The sequence below is a fragment of the Bos indicus x Bos taurus genome, chromosome 28 (assembly GCF_003369695.1).
Source record: "Bos indicus x Bos taurus breed Angus x Brahman F1 hybrid chromosome 28, Bos_hybrid_MaternalHap_v2.0, whole genome shotgun sequence".
Taxonomy (NCBI): domain Eukaryota; kingdom Metazoa; phylum Chordata; class Mammalia; order Artiodactyla; family Bovidae; genus Bos; species Bos indicus x Bos taurus.
In genome coordinates, this window is record NC_040103.1 from 24,053,549 (window position 1) to 24,077,626 (window position 24,078).

Below are 24,078 nucleotides of genomic sequence, written 5' to 3' on the forward strand. Positions count from 1 at the left end.
GGTTGATTTTCTTTAGGATTGACTGGTTTTATCTCCTAGCCATCCAAGGGACTCTCAAGAGTCTTCTCCAGCACCAGAGTTCACAAGCATCAATTCTTCAGTATTCCATCTTCTTTATGGTCCAACTCTCACATTCATACATGACAACTGGAAAAACCATAGATTTGACTATCCAGACCTTTGCTGACAAAGTGATGTCTCTGCTTTTTAATATGCTATCTAGGTTTATCAAAGCTTTCCTTCCAAGGACTGAGCATCTTTTAATTTCATGGCTGCAGTCACCATCCACAGTGATTCCGGACCCCAAGAAAATAAAATCTGTCACTGTTCCCACTTTCTCCCCTTCTATTTGCCATGAAGTGATAGGACTGGAAGCCATAATCTTCGTTTTTTGAATGTTGAGTTTTAAGCCAACTTTTTCACTCTCCTCTTTCACTTTCATCAAGAGGCTTTTTAGTTCCTCTTCACTTTCTGCCATAAGGGTGGTGTCATCTGCATATCTGAGGTTATTGGTATTTCTCCTGGCAATCTTGATTCCAGCTTGTGCTTCTCCAGCCCAACGTTTCTCATGATGTACTCTACATGTAAGTTAAATAAGCAGGGTGACAATAGACAGCCTTGACGTACTCCTTTAATGCTCAAAATTCTCCAAGCCCGGCTTCAGCAATACGTGAACTATGAACTTCCAGATGTTCAAGCTGGTTTTAGAAAAGGCAGAGGAACCAGAGATCAAATTGCCAACATCCACTGGATCATTGAAAAAGCAAGAGAGTTCCAGAAAAACATCTATTTCAGCTTTATTGACTATGCCAAAGTCTTTGACTGGTTCCAAATAGGAATGTTTACCTTATGACCTAGCTATTTCATTCCTAGATATAAACCCAACAGGATGTCTACATTCATGCGCCATAAGTATTGCACAGATACGTACATAAGAGGAATGTGCATTAAAGCCAAAAACTGGAAACAACTCAAATATTCATCAACAATAGAGTGGATAAATAATTATGGCCTATTAAACAATGAAGGGGCTTCCCAGGTGACACCAGTGGTAAAGAAAGCGCCTGCCAATACAGGAGACACAGGAGACCTGGGTACAATCCCTGGGTCAGGAAGATCCCCCAGAGGAGAGCATGGCAACCCCCTCAAGTACTGACACCTGGAGAATCCCATGAACAGAGGAGCCTGACAGGCTACAGTCCACAGCATCACAAAGAGTTGGACACAACTGAAGTGACTTAGGATGCACATATTCAACAACAAAAACAAATGAACTACTATATGGCAAGGCCTTACAAAGATAACATTGAGCAAAAGGAGCCATACTCAAGAGGCGACATACTGTATGATCCTACTTATACAAAATCAAAATGAGGGGGAAAAAAAAAATTACTCTGTTGTAATAAGCAGGATAATGGTAACCTGTGTGGTGAGAGTAGTAACTGACACAGGGTATGCTTCTAGGGTTCTAGTATTGTTCTATTTTTTATTCTATTACTCTATTATTGTTATTCTATATATTCTATTGTTATCTATTTACTTCTATATATTTCGATTATTTATTGTTATTCTACATATTCTATATATTCTATTCTGTAATTCTATATATTCTATTATTGTTCTATTATTGATCTAGGTAGAAGTTACATTCATATATTCACAATGAAAATATATTGAGTTGTTTGACAACGTGTATTTTTTGTATATATGTCATTCTTAATGAACCACTAAAAATCCTTAAAGCAATTGTATGACTTAGAAACAATGTCTGTTGTAGAAGAGCAAAGGTTACACAAAAGTAGCAAATAGGCTACAGGCAAAAAATGTAATCCAGACATTATAAATAATTCTTAGCTAATTCCTAGGTAACTGTTATATGAATATTCTAAAACTATTCAATACCAGATTTAATACTTTACCATTGTAAAAGACTTATTAGGTTATGAGTGACCATATATAATCAATACATGGACCACAGTTTCTGGATCTTGACAGTTTCACCTTTCCTTTCACCATTCTCCCCCAATACTATCCATATACTATCTTCTACAAGCAGCTTCTTTAGGTAACCAAATGCCCATTTTATTTATCACTTCGACTGTCTAGCTAAAGCCACAGAAGGCAGTAAAACAGAATAAAAGAGACTCCTATAATAAGGCTATGTAAATTATACTATGTTTTTATTAGAAAAAAAATTCTGAATTAGTGTCAGAATTCTTCTTGAAAATAAGTCAATATATATACAGTATAGATAAAAATATCCTCTACTTGCAGTATTCTTTACTCTTTCAAAAGTATTAAACTTTGCTCTTCAAAACTCCTTCACATTATGACACTAGACAAAGCACACACACACACAAATAAAAAAAGAATGAAAGCACGAAATTTTTAAAATATGTTTCTAGTATTATACAGAGTTACTTGGATCAGAACGCATTCTCCTGATACTTTAACTCCACCACTGAGCTAAAATTCCTTCCAAGTTTTTGAGAACAGTGCTCTCACTATCACTATCTCTGCTATCCACAAGATAAGCATTGGCCATTCCCCAAATTCCAGAACCATTTGCCATTTCACTGCCTTCCTCCTACACACTAGTGGCAGGAATTCAATTTGGCAGTTGGTCAAAAAGATTAGGAGTATAAAGCACTTGGTGATCTTTAACCAAATGTATTTGTTGTGTATATAGCATATGCCATGTATGTGTATTTCACACATTATCACAGAACACAGTGAGGGATACATTGCATAATTCTAAAATCCAAAGAGACTTCTCTTTGAGAACTTTTCCTTAAAATAAGTTACTTCTGTTGAGCTAAAAGTGTTGATTACTGTTTTTTAAAAAAGCAAATACCATTTCCTGACAATTATTACAATTATTATTCTTTTCTAAGAAAGACCAACATCTTACATATTTACTGCCAGGTGATTTATGGAAACTATGTTGGCAAATAGATCACATTTTCTGAGAGAAAGAGTACTAAATAGGGTTCATATTCTTTCCAAAGACTTAGCAAAGAAACCATAACTATGAAAGACATTTCTTCATAAAAATAGGCAAAAATAATTATAAATTTTTATAATATAAAATGATGCTTAGGTTCTTTTTTATTTAACAAACATTTATTAGGTGTCTGTATGTATCAAATAAACGTGATGCTTGCCACCTTTAAGAAGTTGTGTCTAGAGACTTCTCTGGTGGTCCAGTGGTTAAAATTCTGTGCTTCCACTGCAGGGGGCATGGGTTCGATCCCTAACCAAAGAACTAAGATCCCACATGCCATGCTACTGTACAGCCAAAAAATAAAAAGAGAAAGGAGAGAATGGTAAAAGTCAAACATGGAACGTTGTGGGAGCTGAGTTTAAAAGTCTGAACTTTATCCAGAAAGATAATCCCTAATCCTTCAAAAGTTACTAAAAGGATTTTAAGCAGGGAAGTAAAATAAGTATATTTTCTTTTTTTAATTTATTATTTTTAATTGAGGCTTCCCTGGTGGCTCAGACGGTAAAGCATCTGCCTGCAATGCGGGAGACCCGGGTTCGATTCCTGGGTTGGGAAGACCCCCTGGAGAAGGAAATGGCAATCCACTCCAGCACTCTTGCCTGGAAAATCCCATGGACAGAGAAGTCATAGGCTACAGTCCATGGGGTCGCAAAGAGTCGGACACGACTGAGCGACTCACTCATTTTTAATTGAAGGATAATTGCTTTACATTATTGTGTTGGTTTCTGCCATACATCAACATGAATCAGCTATAGGCATACATATGTCCTCTCCCTCTTGAACCGCCCTACCTCCTCCCATACCATCCCACCACCATTCTAGGTAGTCACAAAGCACCAGATTTGAGCACATGGAAAGAAGCTCAACATCACTCATTATTAGAGAAATGCAAAACAAATCTACAATGAAGTATATTTTACTTTTTAAAAAACACATTTGGCTTTGGTATTGGGCAAGGCTAAGGCAGTAATCCAAAATTCAGAAGGCACCATTAACAATGGAGAAGAGAGAACAGATCTGAGAAACAAAAGGAAAATTTGTTAAACTTGGAGACTAATTGGAAGAGAGGGGTAGAATAAAAACAAAAAGTCTAACTGATTTGGTAACTAAGTGGATGACAATACCATGGCAGGTAAGACAGGAGGAAAAATGGGTCTGAGGTGGTAGGGAGCAAGAAGGAATGATGAATTTATTTCAAATTATCTTAGACATTATGCTTTTTATATATTTTCCAAAGACTCTCTTTAATATATAAATCACACATAATATATATGGGCTTCCCAGGTGGCAATAGAGGTAAAAAAAAAAAAAAAAAACTGCCTGCCAATGCAGGAGATACAAGAGATGCAGCTTAGATCCCAGGGTAGGGAAGATCTCCTGGAGGAGAGCATGGCAACCCACTCCACTATTCCTGCCTGGAGAAACCCATGGACAGAGGAGCCTGGCAGGCTATGGTCCATAAAGCTGTAAAGAGTTGAATACAATTGAAGCAACAGCATGCACACATATAATATATATAACCAAAAAAATTGTATTTGACCTAAAGTTTATTGTGGTTAATTATTCATTTTAATTATTTAATTAGTAAAAATTCCCTGATCTTCTTAAAACTATGTTTGGGATGGGGATTTTTGCTTCTTTATGCTCTCAAAATAGCTCCTAACACATTCTGATATATAAAATCAATCCACTAACTAAGAGTATTGCTCAGTTCTTTATAAAATAGCCTGCTAATGATATATTCATTATAAGACTATTCAAGGAAATTTATACACTACCATATGTAAAATCGATAGCCAGTGAGAATTTTGCTGTATGACTCAGGGAGCTCAAATCAGTGCTCTGTGACAACCTAGGGGGCATGGGATGGGGTGGGAGGTGGGAGGGAGTTCCAAGAGGGAGATGTATGTATACCTTTGGCTGATTCGTGTTGATGTATGGCAGAAACTAACAATATTGTAAAGCAATTATCCTTCAATTAAAAATACATAAAAATGTTTAAAAAAAACTATTCAAAATATCAAAAGGTGAAATACATGCTTTTAGTATGTAATTTTGTGTGTGTGGTTTTTTAACTGGAGGATATTTGATTTACAATGTTGTGTTTATTTCAGTTGTACAGCAAAGTGATTCGGTTATACATATACATATATTCCTTCTTTTCTAGATTCTTTCCTCATATAGGTTATCATAGAATATTGAGTAGAGTTCCCTGTGCTATACAGTAGGTCCTTGTTGGTTATCTATCATATATATAGTAGTATGCCTATGTTCATATCAAGCTCCTGATTTATCACTCCCATTACATTTCCCCTTATCATGTACTAGTAACACAGCAGCAACGTGAGTTATACATAGTTTATGCAAAACAATTTTTTATGTTTAGGAAATATAAACCTCCAGAAAAATGAAAAATGTACCTCTAAGATGGCCAGATCTGAAACTTCCATCTCCAATTGTTTACAAGGAAACTGACAATTTTTTTATGTATGGGAAAAGACATCTTCAGCTTCATTAGTCATTTCTCATTTCATGACAAAAAGTGTACATTTCTCTGTTTATTATGGCTAAACTATGGTGTGAGGAGAACAAATGAAGGAAGAATCAGGAGTGGGGCTCTGAGACTTGGAGCTGCCTAATGAGCCACTCTGTCGCCCACAGTTAGCTCCTCAGAGCTCAACAAAAGACTAATTAAACTCAAAGCAACTAAAACGCAACACTCAAATCTAATCCCATAAGGATATGCAATTGCTTCCAACCAGGACTAGAATACTCACTTTCTTTGCGAACTTCCTCAAGTGCCCCAGTAAGTTCTTCCTTTAAAACTGTGGCTTCCTGAGCAATCTTCTCTCCCTTGTCTAATAAATTCCAAGTTGCTTCCTCCACAGAAGCTAGAAGGACTCTGGCTCTTTTTGAACGTCCTTTTTTCCTGTTGGAAGGATTCTGGGGACAATTTACAAGTGTAGTAACCTAAAATTGGAAAAACACAAGTCACTCATCAGACAAATTGCAAGAGGAACAGTCTTGGGATATCATAGACCAGAACAAAAAGAAGTATTTCGTAATAATATGATTCATTCTCAATACTACTAGTACATTCTCAAAAGTCAAGTCAAGTCACCAATAGCAATATTATCAGCTACCACAGACTTCCCAACTAAAGATAGGAAGAAAGGAAGGAAGGAGGGAATCTCATCAAGTTTTACTATTGGAACAATGCAAAACATACTATATATAATATCCACATATATATTATTTGATATATATATAAAATGATTATTTATATCACTTTGTAACCAGCAATCTACATTAAGAGGGAGGCAAAAATAATTACAATTAAGTCAGTAGGTAGTAATCTATTTAGATTAAGAAAAGAGATTACTAATGTGTGTCGGGGTGTGGTGCAGAATCACTCTGAAATATGTAAAACAGTGGCTATCTAAGGAGGGCAAAACCCAAGTTCTCACTATGACCTACATTCTGGCCCTTTGTAAACTCTTACCTCTCTCCTACACTATCCCCTAACTCAGTTGGCCTCCCCAACACTCAGATCCCCCTCAACGTGTCCTATCAAGAAGCCTTTCCTGACCACCCCAGTCCTCATCCTCTTCCACTCTGTTCCCTCACTACCCTTTATGCTTCTTCGGGACATTTCAGAGCCTGATATTTTTTGTTCATATATGTTTATTGCACCCTTCCAACACAAAATGTAAACTCCATGAAAACAGGAAATGTGGTTTCTTTCTCCTGCACTCAGAACAATGCATGGAAGTTGGGGTGGTGGTGGTGGTTGTTCAGTCACTAAGTCATGTCAGACTCTGTGACCCCATGGACTGCAGCACACCAGGCTTCCCTGTCTTTCACTATCTCCCAGAGCTTGCTCAAACTCACGTCCATTGAGTCAGTGACGTCATCCAACCATCTCAACTTCTGTCATTCCCTTCTTCTCTTGCCTTCAATCTTTCCCAGCATCAAGGTCTTTTCCAGTGAATCAGCTCTTCGCATCGGGTGGCCAAAGTATTGAAGCTTCAGTTTCAGCATCAGTCTTTCCAATGAATATTCAGGGTTTATTTCCTTTAGGAATGACTGGTTTGATCTCCTAGATGTCCAAAAGACTCTCAACAGTCTTCCCCAGAACCACAATTTGAAAGCACCAATTCTTTAGTGCTCAGCCTTCTTTATGGTCCAACTCTCACATCCGTACATGACTACTGGAAAAACCAAAGCTTTGACTACATGGACCTTTGTCAGCAAAGTGATGTCTCTGCTTTGTAATACACTCTCTGGGTTTGTCATAGCCTTTCTTCCAAGGAGCAAGCATCAATTTCAACATAAAGTAGTTAAATAAGTGTTTCTTATATAAATGGCTTAATGAATGGAGTAATTAAACCAATGAACTTTTTTGTTAATTAATTTTTTAATTGAAGGATAATTGCTTTACAGAATTTTGTTGTTTTCTGTCAAATATCAACATGAATCAGCCACAGGTATACATATGTCCCCTCCCTCTTTAACCTCCTACTCATCTCCCTCCCCACCCCACCCCTCTAGATTGATACAGAGTCCCTGTTTGAGTTCCCAGTCATACAGCAAATTCCCATTGGCGATCTATTTTACACATGGTAATTTAAGTTTCTATGTTACCCTCTCTATACATTTCATCCTCTCCTCCCCTCTCCCTGATATCCATAAGTCTGTTCTCTATGTCTGTTTTCCCATTGCTGCCCTGCAAATAAATTCATCAGTACCATCTTTCTATATTCCCTATATATGCATTAGTATATGATATTTATCTTTCTCTTTCAAACAGAGAAACTTTTTAATATCTATATTTTAAATTGCCTGAATATGTTAATAATGAGCATGTATTACTTTTGTAGATTTGCTAAAATAAAAATAAATTCAAACTTCCCTAGTGATACAGTGGATAGAAATCTGCCTGCCAATGCAGGGGACATAGGTTCAATCCCTGGTCCAGGAAGATTCTACATGCTGCAGGGCACCTGAGCCCATACACCACTACTGAGCCTACTTGGCACAACTACCAAAGCCTGCACATTCTAGGGCCCCGTGAGCCACAACTACTGAGCCCAAGTGCTACAACTACTGAAGCCCATGTGCCTAGAGCCCATGTTCCACAAGAAAGCCACTGAAACGAGAAGCCTGCACACCACAACTAGAGACTAGCCCCTGCTCTTTGCAACCAGCAAAAGCCCACATGTAGCAACAAAGACCCAGTAGAACCAAAATAAAAATAAGCAAATAATTTTAAAAAAAAGAATAAACTCATGATAAGAGCATTGTTTAGAAACAGAAATTAAGTATCTGTATTTGGAAATAAAACCTTATACAAAATTACTGTAAATATATCCATTTAATTTAATACTGTGAAAAATATCCATTTAATTAAACCTTGAATCCCAATAACTAAATATGGTTAACATTTTCATAAGTAAAACTTGAAGATCCCCATTGTAGAGAAGAAAAAGACACTTGTATCCACTATTTTAAAAAGGCCTGAAACTCTTGTTGAAAGCTAGGCTCTTGTATGTCATCAAAGAGCCAAGCCTTTTAACAATCATGTGCCACACTTTGACAACAGACTATACATAATCTTTCCTGTTCTGCAGCCCCTGGAGACTTTGCTTGTTTATTATTGATGGAGCATTAAATATTTGTTTATTTGACTAACTGGATCCAGTTCTTAGCCAAGAACTGAGAAGGGAGTTGGGGATGGACAGGGAAGCCGGGTGTGCTACAGTCAGTCCTGCTGCTAAGTCGCTTCAGTCGTGTCCGACTCTGTGAGACCCCAGAGATGACAGCCCACCAGGCTCCCCCGTCCTTGGGATTCTTCAGGCAAGAACACTGGAGTGGTTTACCATTTCCTTCTCCAGTGCATGAAAGTGAAAAGTGAAAGTGAAGTCGCTCAGTCATGTCTGACTCCTAGTGACCCCATGGACTGCAGCCCACCAGGCTCCTCTGTCCATGGGATTTTCCAGGCAAGAGTACTGGAGTGGGGTGCCATTGCCTTCTCCAACAGTCAGTCCATGGGGTGGCAAAGAGCTGGACATGACTGAGTGACTGAATTGAACTGAACTGAGAAAGAACTCACAAGCTACAGGGGAAATATATGGATGAAAATAATTTTCATCTGCCCTTTTATTCCCCTCCTCTGTCCAACAAACCTTCCTCTTTATCCTAGTTTGCTGTATTCCCATATTCACAACCCAGAGTGGATTTCCTTATAGCAAGAATTTATTTCCTTTCTTGGAAAATCATAATAATCATATTATCCTTTAAGATTATATTAAGTTTAAATAATGTAAAGTGTTTTTTAAGAGACAAAATATGGCACAAGTGTTGGATGGTATTTAACGTGTGTTTTCTAGTCCATCCCCATGAGATCCTTGTCAAAGATGTTCTCTCTGGGTCTATCCATATCTTGCTCATAGGGTCCTCCAAGCTAAATGTGAAGGAGTCAATCAACAAAGCACATTCTGTGTGCTCTACAAGCAGTCAAATAGGGCCACATGTCTTTATCATGCATTATGTAAAGATGATAATAAGTCTGGTTTATTACATGGGTTTTCACATATTCTAAAAGACAAGTATCTTGCTATTATCAGTGTAATTTATATATCAAGAGTTAAAAGATACTTGTCCAGATTAAGACAAATTACAGCACCTTGCTTAAAACCTTTGTTTTAAATGAACAATAAGTATCATTGTCTAAAATGTTCCTTCAGAATTTATTTTAAGTGCCAGAGTTCATGACGCTTCCCACTGAACATTCCTCTATTATTGTTCAGATCCACCAAGCGCCAAATGTTTTCCATAGAATAGCCTGAGCTTTCAAATTAAAATGAGCATTCCAGAAATGCTTTGTTCCTTATAATAAATGCCAGAGAAGTAGGAAATGTGAAAAGAACATTGTGCTTCCATCAAAAAAAAAAAAAAAAAAAGCAATTGCACCTTGCAAGTTGTTCAAGTTTAACCTAAATCTTCTTTTTAAATACCTCAATATAGTTATTTAATACTGACTAAACTAAAGTCGTGATGCTTTCAATGATTCATTTTATTTCCAAAAGTACATATGATGTAGTAGGCCTTGGGATATAAAAATATAGAAAGCTAATTTTTTTTTTATCCCAAATCACCTATGGGGATCTAACCAACTATCAAGTGACCCGGGGGGCTTCCCTTGTGGCTCAGCTGGTAAACAATTCACCTGCAGTGCAGGAGACCTGGGTTCAATCCCTGGGTTGCGAAGATCCCTGGAGAAGGGAAAGGTTACCCACTCCAGTATTCTGGCCTGGAGAATTCCATGGACTGTATAATCCATGGGGTCGCAAAAGTTGGACACGACTGAGCAACTTTCACTTTCACATAGGTGACCATGACCCCTGAAAGTAGATGATTCTCACCAAGGACTGGAGGGTGCATATGTTTTCTGAAACCATCTCCCATCTCTTCTACCAGCAAACAGTAAAAATTAGCCTGAACCTATTTTGTAAAATAATTCTTGTTTCTTTTCCAGCACAAAATCAGTTATATACCAGGAACACAAAAACTTTTATTGGAATTTATAGCAAAGATTATTCTAATGTAAGACCCAAGTTCAGATCTTGCTAATCTTTCTTTTTACCACTGTGCAAAACTGACCCCTTTCCTTCTTTATCAGACTTACATAGTCCTTCTCAAATGGAAAGTCTTTGACCTCAAGTGTGCAGCTCTTAAAGAACTTGGGTTTTGTTCACTTTTCTTCAGTCTATAAATCTGTTCTAGGCTACAGACACACCTTCATCATAGATACAGAATCAGCTCCCCACTGATGTGGTCCTAAATTAGAGATAAGAGTCAAACACGACTGAGCGTCTTCTCTTTCACTTTTCACTTTCATGCATTGGAGAAGGAAATGGCAACCCACTCCAATGTTCTTGCTTGGAGAATCCCAGGGATGGGGGAGCCTGGTGGACTGCCGTCTATGGGGTCGCACAGACTCGGACACAACTGAAGCGACTTAGGAGCAGCAGCAGCAGCAGTAATATAAAAAGAAGAAATTTCTTACTTTATGCATTCTTCTCATGCATAATTCCATAATACGAGGTGTATTTTAATGGTGTGTAACACTTATACATTAAAATTTAGAGTACAAAAAAAATTAAAGGGTTTTCTAATCTTTCCTAATTCATGTATGCTTTTTAGGTACCCCGAAGATACTGAAATTGATATGCTAGGAAACTACCCTTTCGTGGAACACAGCCTTGTGAAGGGGCTTGCATAACTCAGTGAAGCTATTAGCCATGTTTGCAGGGCTACCCAAGATGCACAGGTCATAATGAAGAGTTCTGACAAAATGTGGTCAACTGCAGGGGGAAATGGCAAACCAGCCCAGTTACTCTTGCCACAGAACCCCATTAACACTATCAAAAGGTAAAAAATATATGACATCAGGAGATGAACCCCCCTCCCAGATGGGAAGGTGTCCAATATGCTACAGGGAAAGAGCAGAGGATAATTACTAATAGCTCCAGAAAGAATGGAGCTGCTGGGACAAAGCAGAAACAACACTCAGTTGTGGATATGTCTGATGGTGAAAATAAAGTCCAGAGCTGCAAAAAAATAAATAAATAAATAAAAAACCAATATTGTATAGGAATCTGGAATGTTAGGTCCATAAATCAAGGTATAATGGATGTAGTCAAGTAGGCGATGGCAAGAGCGAACATCGACATCTTAGGAATCAGGACAGGAATGGGTGAATTTAATTCAGATAACCATTATATCTACTACTGTGGGCAAGAATCCCTCAGAAGAAATGGAGTAGTCCTCATAGTTTACAAAAGAGTATGAAATGTAGTGCTTGAGTACAATCTCAAAAATGACAGAATGATCTCTGTTCATTTCCAAGGCAAACCATTCAATACCACAGTAATCCAAGTCTATGCCCCAACCACTGATCCCAAAGAATTTAACCAGTTCTATAAAGACCTACAAGAACTAATACCAAAAAGGATGTCCTTTTCACCATAGGGGATTGGAATGCAAAAGTAGGAAGTCAAGAGATGCCTGGAGTAATAGGCAAGTTTGGCCTTGGCGTACAGAATGAAGCAGGGTAAAGTCTACCAGAGTTTTGTAAAGAGAACACATTGACCATAGCAAACACCCTTTTCCAACAACACAACAGATGACTCTGCACATGGACGTCAGAAAATTGTCAACACTAAAATCAGATTGATTATATTTTTTACCACCAAAGACGGAGAAGCTCTATGCTGTTGCTGCTGCTGCTAAGTCACTTCAGTTGTGTCCGACTCTGTGTGACCACATAGACGGCAGCCCACCAGGCTCCCCTCTCCCTGGGATTCTCCAGGCAAGAACACTGAAGTGGGTTGCCATTTCCCTCTCCAATGCATGAAAGTGGAAAGTGAAATTGAAGTTGCTCAGTCGTGTCTGACTCTTCGAGACCACATGGACTGTAGCCCACCAGGCTCCTCCGTCCATGGGACTTTCCAGGCAAGAGTGCTGGAGTGGGGTGCCATTGCCTTCTCCGGAGAAGCTCCATACAGTCAGTAAAAACAAGACCTGGCTCAGATCATCAGCTTCTTAATAGAAGATTCAGGCTTAAATTGAAGAAAGTAGGGAAAACCACTAAACCATTCAGGTATGACCTAAATCAAGTCCTTATGATTATACAGTGGAGGTGATGAATAGATTCAAGGGATTAGCTCTGGTAGACAAGAGTGCCTGAAGAACTATGGACAGAGGTTCATAACATTGTATAGGAGGTAGTGTTCAAAACTATCCCAAAGTAAAAAAAAAAAAAAATGCAAGAAAGCAAAGTTGTTATCTGAGGTGGCCTTACAGATAGTTGAGGAAAGAAGAGAAGTGAAAGGCAAGGGAGAAGGGAAAGATATACCCAACTGAGGGCTTCCCTGGTAGTTCAGCAATAAAGAATTGGCCTGCAATGCAGGAGACACAGGAGACATGGGTTTGATCCCTGGGTCAGGAAGACCCCCTGGAAGAGGACATGGCAACCCTCTCCAGTATTCTTGCCTGGAGAATCCCACGGACAGAGGAGTCTGGCATGCTCCAGCTCACAGTGCTGCAAAGAGTCGTACATGACTGAAGTGATTGGGCATGCATGCACACCCAACTGAATACTGAGTTCCAGAGAATAGCTAGGAGAGATAAGAAGGTCTTCTTAAATGAACAATGAAAAGAAATAAAGGAAAACAATAGAATGGAAAAGACTAGAGATCTCTCCAAGAAAATCAGAGAAGCCAAGGGAACATTTAATACAAAGATGGACACAGTAAAGAACAGAAACAGCAAGGACCTAACCAAACAAAGCAAAAGACATTAATAAGAGATGGCAAGAATACACAGAAGAACTGTACAAAGAGATTTTAATGACCTGGATAACCACAATGGTGTGATCACTCACCTAGAACCAGATATCCTGGAGTGTGACTTCAAGTGGACCTTAGGAAGCATTACAATGAACAAAGCTAATGGAGATGATAAAATTCCAGCTGAGCTATTTCAAATCCTAAAAGATGATGCTGTTAAAGTGCTGCACTCAATATGTCAGCAAATTTGGAAAATTCAGCAGTAGCCACAGGACTGGAAAAGGTCAGTTTCCATTCCAATACCAAAGAAGGGAAATGCTAAAGAATATTTAAACTACTATACAACTGTTCTAGTTTCACATGCTAATAAAGTTATGGTCAAAATCCTACAAGCTAGCCTTCAGCAGTACATGAACCAAGAACTTCCAAATGTACAAATGACATTTTGAAGAGGCAGAGGAACCAAAGATCAGATTCCCAACATCTGTTGGATCATAAAAAAAGCAAGAGAATTCCAGAAAAACATCTACTTCTGCTTTATTGACTACACCAAAGCCTTTGACTGTATGGATCACAACAAACTGTGGAAAATTCTGAAAGAGATGGGAATACCAGACCACCTTACCTTCCTCCTAAGAAACCTGTATGCAGATCAAGAAGCAACAGTTAGAACTGGACATGGAACAATGGACTGGTTCAAAATTTGGAAAGGAGTACAACAAGGCTGTATATTGTCACGCTGCTTATTTAACTTATATGCAGAGTACATCATGCAAAATACTAGCTGGATGAATCACAAGCTGGAATCAAGATTGCTGGGAGAAATATCAACAACCTCAGATCAGATGATACCACTCTAATGGCAGAAAGTGAAGAACTGAAGAGCTTCCTGATGAAGGTGAAAGAGGAGCATGAAAAAGCTGGCTTAAAACTCAACATTGAAAAAAACTAAGATCATGGCTTCCAGTCCCATCACTTCATGGCAAATAGAAGGGGCAAAGTGGAAGCAATGACAGATTTTATTTTCTTGGACTCCAAAATCACTGTGGACAGTGACTGCAGCCATGAAAATAAAATACATTTGCTCCCTGGAAGGAAAGCTACGACAAACTTAGACAGTGTATTACAAAACAGAGACATCACTTTGCCAATAAAGGTCCATCTAGTCAAAGCTATGGTTTTTCCAGTAGTCGTGTACGTAAGTGAGAGTTGGACATAAAGAAGGCCGAGAACCAAAGAATTTTTGCTTTTGAACTGCGGCACTAGAGAATATTCTTGAGAGTCCCTTGGACTGCAAACCAGTCAATCCTAAAGGAAATCAATCCTGAATATTCATTGGAAGGACTGATGTTGAAGCTGAAACTCCAACACTTTGGCCACCTGATGCAGAGAGCCGATTCATTGGAAAAAGACCCTGATGCTGGGAAAGATTAAAGGCAAAAGGAGAAGGGGGCAGCAGAGGATGAGATGGCTAGGTAGAATCATCAATTCAATGGATATGAGTTTGAAAAAACTCTGGGAAATAGTGAAGGACAGAGGAGCCTGGCGTGTTGCAGTCCATGGGGTTGCATAAAGTTGGACACAACTTAGTGAGTGAACAACAGCTAAGGGATTCAACTGCCACTGTAGAGACCCACACTAGTGTGCAATAGGAGCATTACAGAATACAGCATGAGTTTGTGATCTATTTTCATTTGTCACATTAGTGCAATGCCTTCGTATCTCAAATGGTAGTACTGTAGAAAGTCTTCTCTAGTGCCAACTTGGGTAACACATTCATATTCTATAACCATATTCTTTCCTAATCTAACTTTTTTAAATTTTACTATCACTGTAATATAAAAAGCCATGTCAACAGCTATCTCTTTTCTTACTTATTAGATAAAATATTTTGAACTTTAACCCTTCTCTAATAGCTCACAGGAGCCTTCTTTGCTACTTTGTTTCCTTAAGTTAATTTTAATGGGTGAATAAGGCTTCCCTGGTAGCCTTATGGGTGAAGTAAAAAATTAGACTTTTAAGCCATGTTAATTAGCTAAAACCGTCAAACAGGATTATGAAAGAAATTAGAAGGGTAGGGGAAAATTGTAGAATTATAAAGCAAGTGATTTTTTAAAGTAAAAGGTATCATCCAGTCTTAAGGTGAAGGGTCCTTTCTACAAGTCATTAATAATTTCAACTGTTCTTTATTTCCTACAAAAGCAACCTTCACTATGTTAACAAAAGTACTGGGAAAGATTGAAGTGTTGAGAACCTAGAAAATACATATCCTTTGATCAACATTCAGTGCTCTCCCCAAACCAAATACTATCTTCGTTTTGGCCAATAAACATTTATTAAGCACATATTATGTCTAAAACAATATCCTAGCCATTTAAAAAAGAAATATAAGTAAGAAAGACACATAACTAGCTGTGATATAAAAGGCAGAATGGCTGCTTAAACTTATAAGTAAAAGGAAAGTTCTGAAGAGACTACAAATATTCATAAGGATTAAGAAGTGTTTCCAAAAAGAGCCTTTAAAGACAGACCATCTTCTGGCATGAGAGACAGAAGGGAAGTCAAGCCAGGTAAAGGGATCGTGTGCAAAGCAACAGAGATGGAAATTATTTCTGTTTGAGAGTAGCAGATAGTCAAGTTTGGCAGGCCGAAGGGTAAAAACAGGAATTTGGGCCAGAAATTAGGTCAGGAAGTTGGTTGTAGCTTGAGTATAGAAGGTGTTGAAAGTCAAGGAAAGAGTTAATATTCAATTCAATAGGCAATAGATATTTCACACAACATAGCCAAAGTGGAAGCCTTCTTCCCACAACCTGTTTTTCCTCCATCTCTATTTCTTACCTCAGGTCATCTGGGCTACCCTACTGTCTCTCATCCTCCTCTCCAAGGTCTTTATGCTAAGCTTCTAAGTCGCTTCAGTCATGTCTGACTCTGTGCGACCCCAGAGACGGCAGCCCACCAGGCTCCCCCATCCCTGGGATTCTACAGGCAAGAACACTGGAGTGGGTTGCCATTTCCTTCTCCAATGCATGAAAGTGAAAAGTGAAAGTGAAGTCGCTCAGTCGTGTCTGACTCTTCACGACCCCATGGACTGCAGCCTTCCAGGCTCCTCCGCCCATGGGATTTTCCAGGCAAGAATACTTGAGTGGGGTTCCATCACCTTCTCCGAATTTATACCTTACTTTTGACTAAATTTTCACTCTCATCTTCCATTCATGGAGTTTGACAACAAACTACTTGTTACACCCAGAATGGGAATGGCATCCTTAACCTAGAACAACTCTCCCTTCACACAGCCACCTGTATGTACCTCTCATACCACTCATTATAGTGTTTTGTAGTTAACTGTTAACATACTGCCTCCCCAGCTTTACCAGGAACTCAACAAGGGAAAGGGCCATGCTTGACTCATCCTGAAAATCCAGAGTCAGGGTACTGTAAGTAATAAATAAAAGGTGGTTGACTTAATTTTAAAAAATGAGTGAAATTCTAGATGTTCAAAACCTTAAATCAAGAGCCACAATGCTGAGTGATATGTACTAGGTTACCAAGAAAGCTGATAGCTAAAGCAAAAGTAAATTTTAAGTTTTGTGATAGCACATGATAGTTTTTAAGTCAAAGGCAATCACTAATGCAGGATACTCTGTCATTTCCCATGTCTAGTATCATGAAAAAGCAAGATTTTGCAAACTGAATAAGCAAATCTCCATTTGTATAGTTTATTTGTGATCTGATTAGTTCAATGTGATCTAGAAACAAGTATATACTTATATTCAGTCTTTTCTGGTTAAAGAGAGAGAGAGAGAGAGAAAAGGCTACATAGCTTGTTTTTGAACTCTACATAAAAAGACCAGGCACAGAGAGAACAAGATGACAGAGGAGTAGATGGATGTGGAATACATCTCTCTCCACAGATACATTAGGAATACACCTTCAGACACAGAAGTGCATTCAGAATACCAGTTGAGAGTGCACAGGAGTACCTGACCAGCAGAAAAGAACATATAGACCCACGCAAAACTCAAGATCAAGCCCTGAGCCTTTGGAGTGGGAGCACTGAATCCAAGACCCTAGACTTCCAGAGAACTAACCCTAGGAGGTATCAAATACTGAGAATTCACACAAAGGAAACCACTGTAATACAAGACCCAGCATCACTCAACCACCAGTAGCACCCTGTGCAGGATGCCTCATCTAAACAAACAAACAAAACAAAAATACAAACCAAATCATCAGCAGACAGTATTACCACTTCACTCACCCTTGCCCATCAGAAGAAAAACAAACAAAAATTAAGCACAAATATCACCCTATTTAAGAAGCTTACACAAACCACTGAACCAAACTTAGAGGTCAGAAACCAAACAGAAAAAAGAATTCAACCCTGAAGACTGGGAAAAGGAGACCTCAAACACAATAAGTTAAAAAATATATAATGAATAGGCAGAGAAATACTACACAAATGAAAGAACAAACTAGAAACACAGAAGTCCAAATAAATGAAGAGGAAATAGGCAAAATACCTGAAAAAGAATTCAGAATAATGATAGTAAAGATGATAAAAACCTTGAAAGCAAAATAGAGAAAAATGCAAGAATCAATTAACAAAGACCTAGAAGAATTAAAGAAGATACATGCAGAGACAAACAACACAGTTACTGAAATTAAAAATACTCTAGAAGGAATCAATAGCAGAATATCTGAAGCAGAAGAACAAATTAATAAGCTGGATGATAAAATGGTGGAAATAACTTCTGAAGAGCACAATAAAGTAAAACGAATGAAAAGAACTGAGGATCATCTCAGAGACCTCTGGGACAATATCAAACACACCAACTTACAAATAATAGGGGTCCCAGAAGATGAAGAGAAAAAGAAAGGGTATGAGAAAAATTTTGAAGAGATAAGTTGAAAATTTCCCCAACATGGAAGAGAAAATAGTCAACCAAGTCCAAGAGGCACAAAGAGACCCATATAGGATAAACCCAAGGAGAAACACACCAAGACACATACTAATCAAACTAACAAACACTAAACACAAAGAAATAATATTAAAAGCAGCAAGGGAGAAGCAACAAGTAACATACAAGGGAAACCCCATAAGCTTAACAGCTGATCTTTCAGCAGAAACTCTGCAGACCAGAAGGGAATGGCAGGATATATTTAAAGTACTGAAAGGGAATAATCTACAACCAAGATTACCGTACCTGGCAAGGATCTCATTCAAAATTGATGGAGAAATCAAAAGCTTTTCAGACAAGCAAAAGTTAAAAGAATTCAGTACCACCAAACCAGCTTTACAACAAATGTTTAAAGTGAAGGGAAGTGAAAGTGAAAGTCACTCAGTCATGTTCGACTCTTTGTGACCCCATGGACTGTGTAGTCCATGGAATTCTCTAGGCCAGAATACTGGAGTGGATTGCCTTTCCCTTCTCCAGGGGATCTTCCCAACCCAAGGATCAAACACATGTCTCCCACACTGCAGGCAGATTCTTTACCAGCTGAGCCACGAGGGAAGCCAAATGTTAAATGGACTTATATAGTCAAGAAATACAAGAGAACAAAAAAGATTTCCAAAATCAACCCCAAACAATTAAAAAATGGCAATAGGAACATACATATCAATAATTACTTTAAGTGTAAATGGATTAAATGCTTCAACCAAAAAATACAGACTGGCTGAATGGGTACAAAAAGAAGGCCCATATTATGCTGTCTACATGAAACCCACTTCAGACCTCAAGACACATATAGACTGAAAGAGGGAGGATGGAAAAATATATTCCATGCAAATGGGAAGCAAAAGAAAGCTGGAGTAGCAATCCTCATATCAGATAAAATAGACCTTAAAGATTACAAGAGATAAGGAAGGACACTACATAATGATCAAGGGATCAATCCAAGAGGAAGACATAACAATTGTAAATATCTATGCACCCAACATAGGAGCACCTCAATATATAAGACAAACACTGACAGACATAAAAGGAGAAATTGACAGTAATACAATAATAGCAGGAGAATTTAACACCCAACTCATACCAATGACAGATCATCAAAACAGAAAATGAATAAGGAAACACAAGTCTTAAATGATACATTATATGAGATCTCACTGATATCTTTAGGACATTCCATCCAAATGCAGAATAATACACCTTCTTGTCAAGTGCACATGGAACATTCTTCAGGACAGACCACATCTTGGGTCACAAATCAAACCTCAGTAAATTTAAGAAAACTGAAATCATATCAAGCATCTTCTCTGACCACAACACTATGAGACGAGGTATCAATTACAAGAAAAAAACTGTAAGAAACACAAACACATGGAGATTAAACAACACATTTCTAAATAACCAACAGGTTACTGAAGAAATCAAAAAGGAAATAAAAAAATTTCTAGAAACAAATGGCAATGAAAACATGACAACTCACAACCTATGGGATGCAGCAAAAGCAGTTCTCAGAGGTAAGTTTATAGCAATACATTCCTATCTCAAGAAACAAGAAAAACATCGAACAGACAGCCTAACTTTACATCTAAAACAAATGGAAAAAGAACAAAAAAAAAAATTAGGACAAGGAAAGAAATCATAAAGATCTGAGCAGAAATAAATGAAAAAGAAATGAAAGAAACAATAGTAAAGATTAATCAAACTAAAAGCTGGTTCTTTGAGAAGATAAACAAAATTGACAAACCTTTAGCCAGACTCATCAAGAAAAAAAGAGAGAAGAATCAAATCAACAAAATTAGAAATGAAAAAGAAGAGGTTACAACAGATAATGCAGAAATACAAAGGATTATAAAAGACTATTATGAACAATTATATGGCAATAAAATGGATAACCTGGAAGAAATGGACAGATTCTTAGATCAATCTTCCAAGACTGAACCAGGAAGAAACAGAAATTACAAGCGCTAAAATTGAAGCTGTGATCGAAAATCTCCCAAAAAACAAAAGCCCAGGACCAGATGACTTCACAGGAGAATTCTATCAAACATTTAGAGAAGAGCTAAAGCCTATCCTTCTGAAACTCTTTCAAAAAATTGCAGAGAAAGGAACACTTCCAAATTCATTCTATGAGGCCACCATCACTCTGATACCAAAACCAGACAAAGACAACACAAAAAAGAAAACTACAGGCCAAAATCACTGATGAACATAGATGCAAAAATCCTCAACAAAATTTTAGCAAACAGAATTCAGCAACACATCAAAAAGCTCATACACCATGATCAAGTTGGGTTTATTCCAGGAACGCAAGGATTCTTCAATATATGCAAATCAATCAATCTGATACACCATATTAACAAACTGAAAGATAAAAACCATATGATCATCTCAATAGATGCAGGAAAAGCCTTTGGCAAAATTCAGCACCAATTTATGATTAAAACTCTTCAAAAAATGGGCATAGAAGGAACCTATCTCAACATAGTAAAGGCCATATATGATAAGCCTACAACAGACATAATTTTCAACCGTGAGAAATGGAAAGCATTACCCCTAAGATCAGGAACAAAACAAGGGTGTCCACTTTTACCACTATTATTCAACATAGTTCTGGAAGTCCTAGATACAGTAATCAGAGAAGAAAAAGAAATAAAAGGAATCCAGATTGGAAAAGAAGCAGTAAAGCTCTCACTGTTTGCAGATACTGTACATAGAAAACCCTAAAGATAGTATCAGAAAATTACTAGAGCTAATCAGTGAATTTAGCAAAGTTGCAGGATACAAAATCAGTACACAGAAATCACTTGCATTTCTGTATAATAACAATGAAAAATCAGAAAGAGAAATGAAGGAACCAATCCCATTTACCATTGCAACAAAAAGAATTAAATATCTAGGAATAAATTTACATTGGAGAAGACTCTTGAGAGTCCCCTGGACTGCAAGGAGATCCAACCAATCCATTCTAAAGGAGATCAGCCCTGGGTGTTCTTTGGAAGGAATGATGCTAAAGCTGAAACTCCAGTACTTTGGCCACCTCATGCAAAGAGTTGACTCATTGGAAAAGACTCTGATGCTGGGAGGGATTGGGGGCAGGAGGAGAAGGGGATGACAGAGGATGAGATGGCTGGATGGCATCACCAACTTGATGGACGTGAGTTTGAGTGAATTCCAGGAGATGGTGATGGACAGGGAGGCCTGGCATGCTGCGATTCATGGAGTCGCAAAGAGTCAGACATGACTGAGCGACTGAACTGAACTGAACTGAAGGAGACAAAAGAACTGTACACAGAAAATTATAATACATTGATGAAAGAATTCAAAGATGACATAAACAGATGGAGAGATATTCCATGTTCCTGGGTAGGAAGAATCAATATTGTGAAAATGACCATACTACCAAAGGCAATCTACAGATTCAATGTGATCCCTATCAAATTACCAATGGCATTTTTCAAGAACTAGAACAAAAAATTTCACAATACATATGGCAACACAAAAGACCCGGAATAGCCAAAGCAGACTTGAGAAAGAAGGACGGAGCTGTAGGAATCAACCTTCCTGACTTCAGATTACACTACAAAGCTATAGTGTGCTAGATCAAGATATACATCAAGACAGTATGGTACTGGCACAAAAAGAGAAATATAGATCAATGGAACAAGATAGAAAGCCCAGAAATAAACCCATGCACCTATGGGTACCTTATTTTTGACAAAGGAGGCAAGAATATACAATGGGGCAAAGATAGCCTCTTCAATAAATGGTGCTGGGAAAACTGGACAGCTGCATGTAAAAGAATGAAATTAGAACACTTCCTAACACCATACACAAAGATAAACTCAAAATGGATTAAAGATCTAAACGTGAGACCAGAAACTATAAAACCCTCAGAGGAAAACACAGGCAGAACACTCGATGATGTAAACCAAAGCAAGATCCTCTATGACCCACATCCTAGAGTAATGGAAATAAAAACACAAGTAAACAAGTGGGACCTGATTAAACTTAAAAGCTTTTGCACAGCAAAAGAAACTATAAGCAAGGTGAAAAGACAACCCTTGGAATGGGAGAAAATAATATCAAATGAAACAACTGACAAAGGATTAATTTCCAAAATATACAAGCAGCTCATACAACTCAATACCAGGAAAACAAACAACCCAATCAAAAAGCGGGGAAAAGACCTAAACAGACATTTCTCCAAAGGAGAAATACAGATGGCTAACAAACACATGAAAAGATGCTCAACATTACTCATTATTATAGAAATGCAAATCAAAACCACAATGAGATATCACCTCACACCGGTCAGAATGGCCATCATCAAAAACTTGACAAACAATAAATGCTGGAGAGGGTGTGGAGAAAACGGAACACTATTGCACTGTTGGTGAGAACATAAATTGATACAACCAGTATGGAAGACGGTATGGAGATTCCTTTAAACACTAGGAATAAAACCACCATATGACCTAGCAGTCCCACTTCTAGGCATATACCCTGAGGAAACCAGGGTTGAAAAAGACACATGTATCCCATTGTTCACTGCAGCACTATTTACAATAGTTAGAACATGGAAGCAACCTAGATGTCCATTGACAGATGAATGGATAAAGAAGTTGTGGTACATATACACAATGGAATATTACTCAGCCATAAAAAGGAATGCATTTGAATCAGTTCTGATGAGGTAGATGAACCTAGAACCTATTATACAGAGTAAAGTGAGTCAGAAAGAGAAAGATAAGTATCGTATTCTAATGCACATATACGGAATCTAGAAAAATGATTCTGAAGAATTTATTTACAGGGCAGCAATGGAGAAAGAGAAATAGAGAATAGACTAATGGACGTGGGGAGAGGGGAGGAGAGGGTGAGATCTATGGAAAGAGTAACATGGAAACTTACATTACCATATGTAAAATAGATAGCCAACAGGAATTTGCTGTATGGCTCAGGAAACTCAAACAGGGCACTGTATCAAACTAGAGGGGTGAGATGGGGAGGGAGATGGGAGGGAGGTTCAAAAGGGAGAGGATATATGTATACCTATGGCTGATTCCGGAGAAGGCAATGGCAACCCACTCCAGTACTCTTGCCTGGAAAATCCCATGGACAGAGGAGCTTGGAAGGCTGCAGTCCATGGGGTCGCTAAGAGTCGGATTCGACTGAGTGACTTCACTTTCACTTTTCACTTTCATGCATTGGAGAAAGACATGGCAACCCACTCCAGTGTTCTTGCCTGGAGAATCCCAGGGACGGGGGAACCTGGTGGGTTGCCGTCTATGGGGTCGCACAGAGTCGGACACGACTGAAGCGACTTAGCAGCAGCAAGCAGCAGCATGACTGATTCATGTTGTGGTTTGATGGAAAACAATAAAGTTTTATAAAGCAATTATCCTTCAACAAAAAAATAAATTAAAAAAAAAAGAAATATGAGTGGTAAAATGAACAAAAAAAAACTCATAAAAACAAAAAACAGCAGACACACAATTTTTATTACTGAATTTCATTTCAAATAAAGGATAAAAAATCATATTATTAGGGCTGCCACAATAAAGTACAACAGAGTGAGTAGCTTAAAAAAGAGAAATTTCTCACAGTTATGGAGTCTAACAGTTCAAGGTCAAAGTGTCAATAGGGCTGATTTCTTAAACCTCCCTCATTGGCTTACAGGTGGTTACTTCTCACTGTGACATGTTCTTTTCTCTGTCCACACATCCCCAGTGTCTCTCTCTGTGTTTTCTAATCTTCTAAAATTGGA

General features: G+C 38.1%; 1 protein-coding gene across 3 annotated transcripts in view; it reads right to left on the reverse strand.

Annotated features, from left to right (window-relative positions):
• The window catches only part of CTNNA3 (catenin alpha 3), a 1,910,358-nt gene that overhangs the window by 1,813,676 nt on the left and 72,604 nt on the right, over positions 1-24,078 (reverse strand). For all 3 annotated transcript variants that reach the window (XM_027530426.1, XM_027530429.1, XM_027530428.1), the window contains exon 3: positions 5,782-5,974. In XM_027530426.1, coding sequence (XP_027386227.1) covers positions 5,782-5,974 — 193 coding nt within the window. The remainder of the gene's footprint in view (positions 1-5,781; positions 5,975-24,078) is intronic.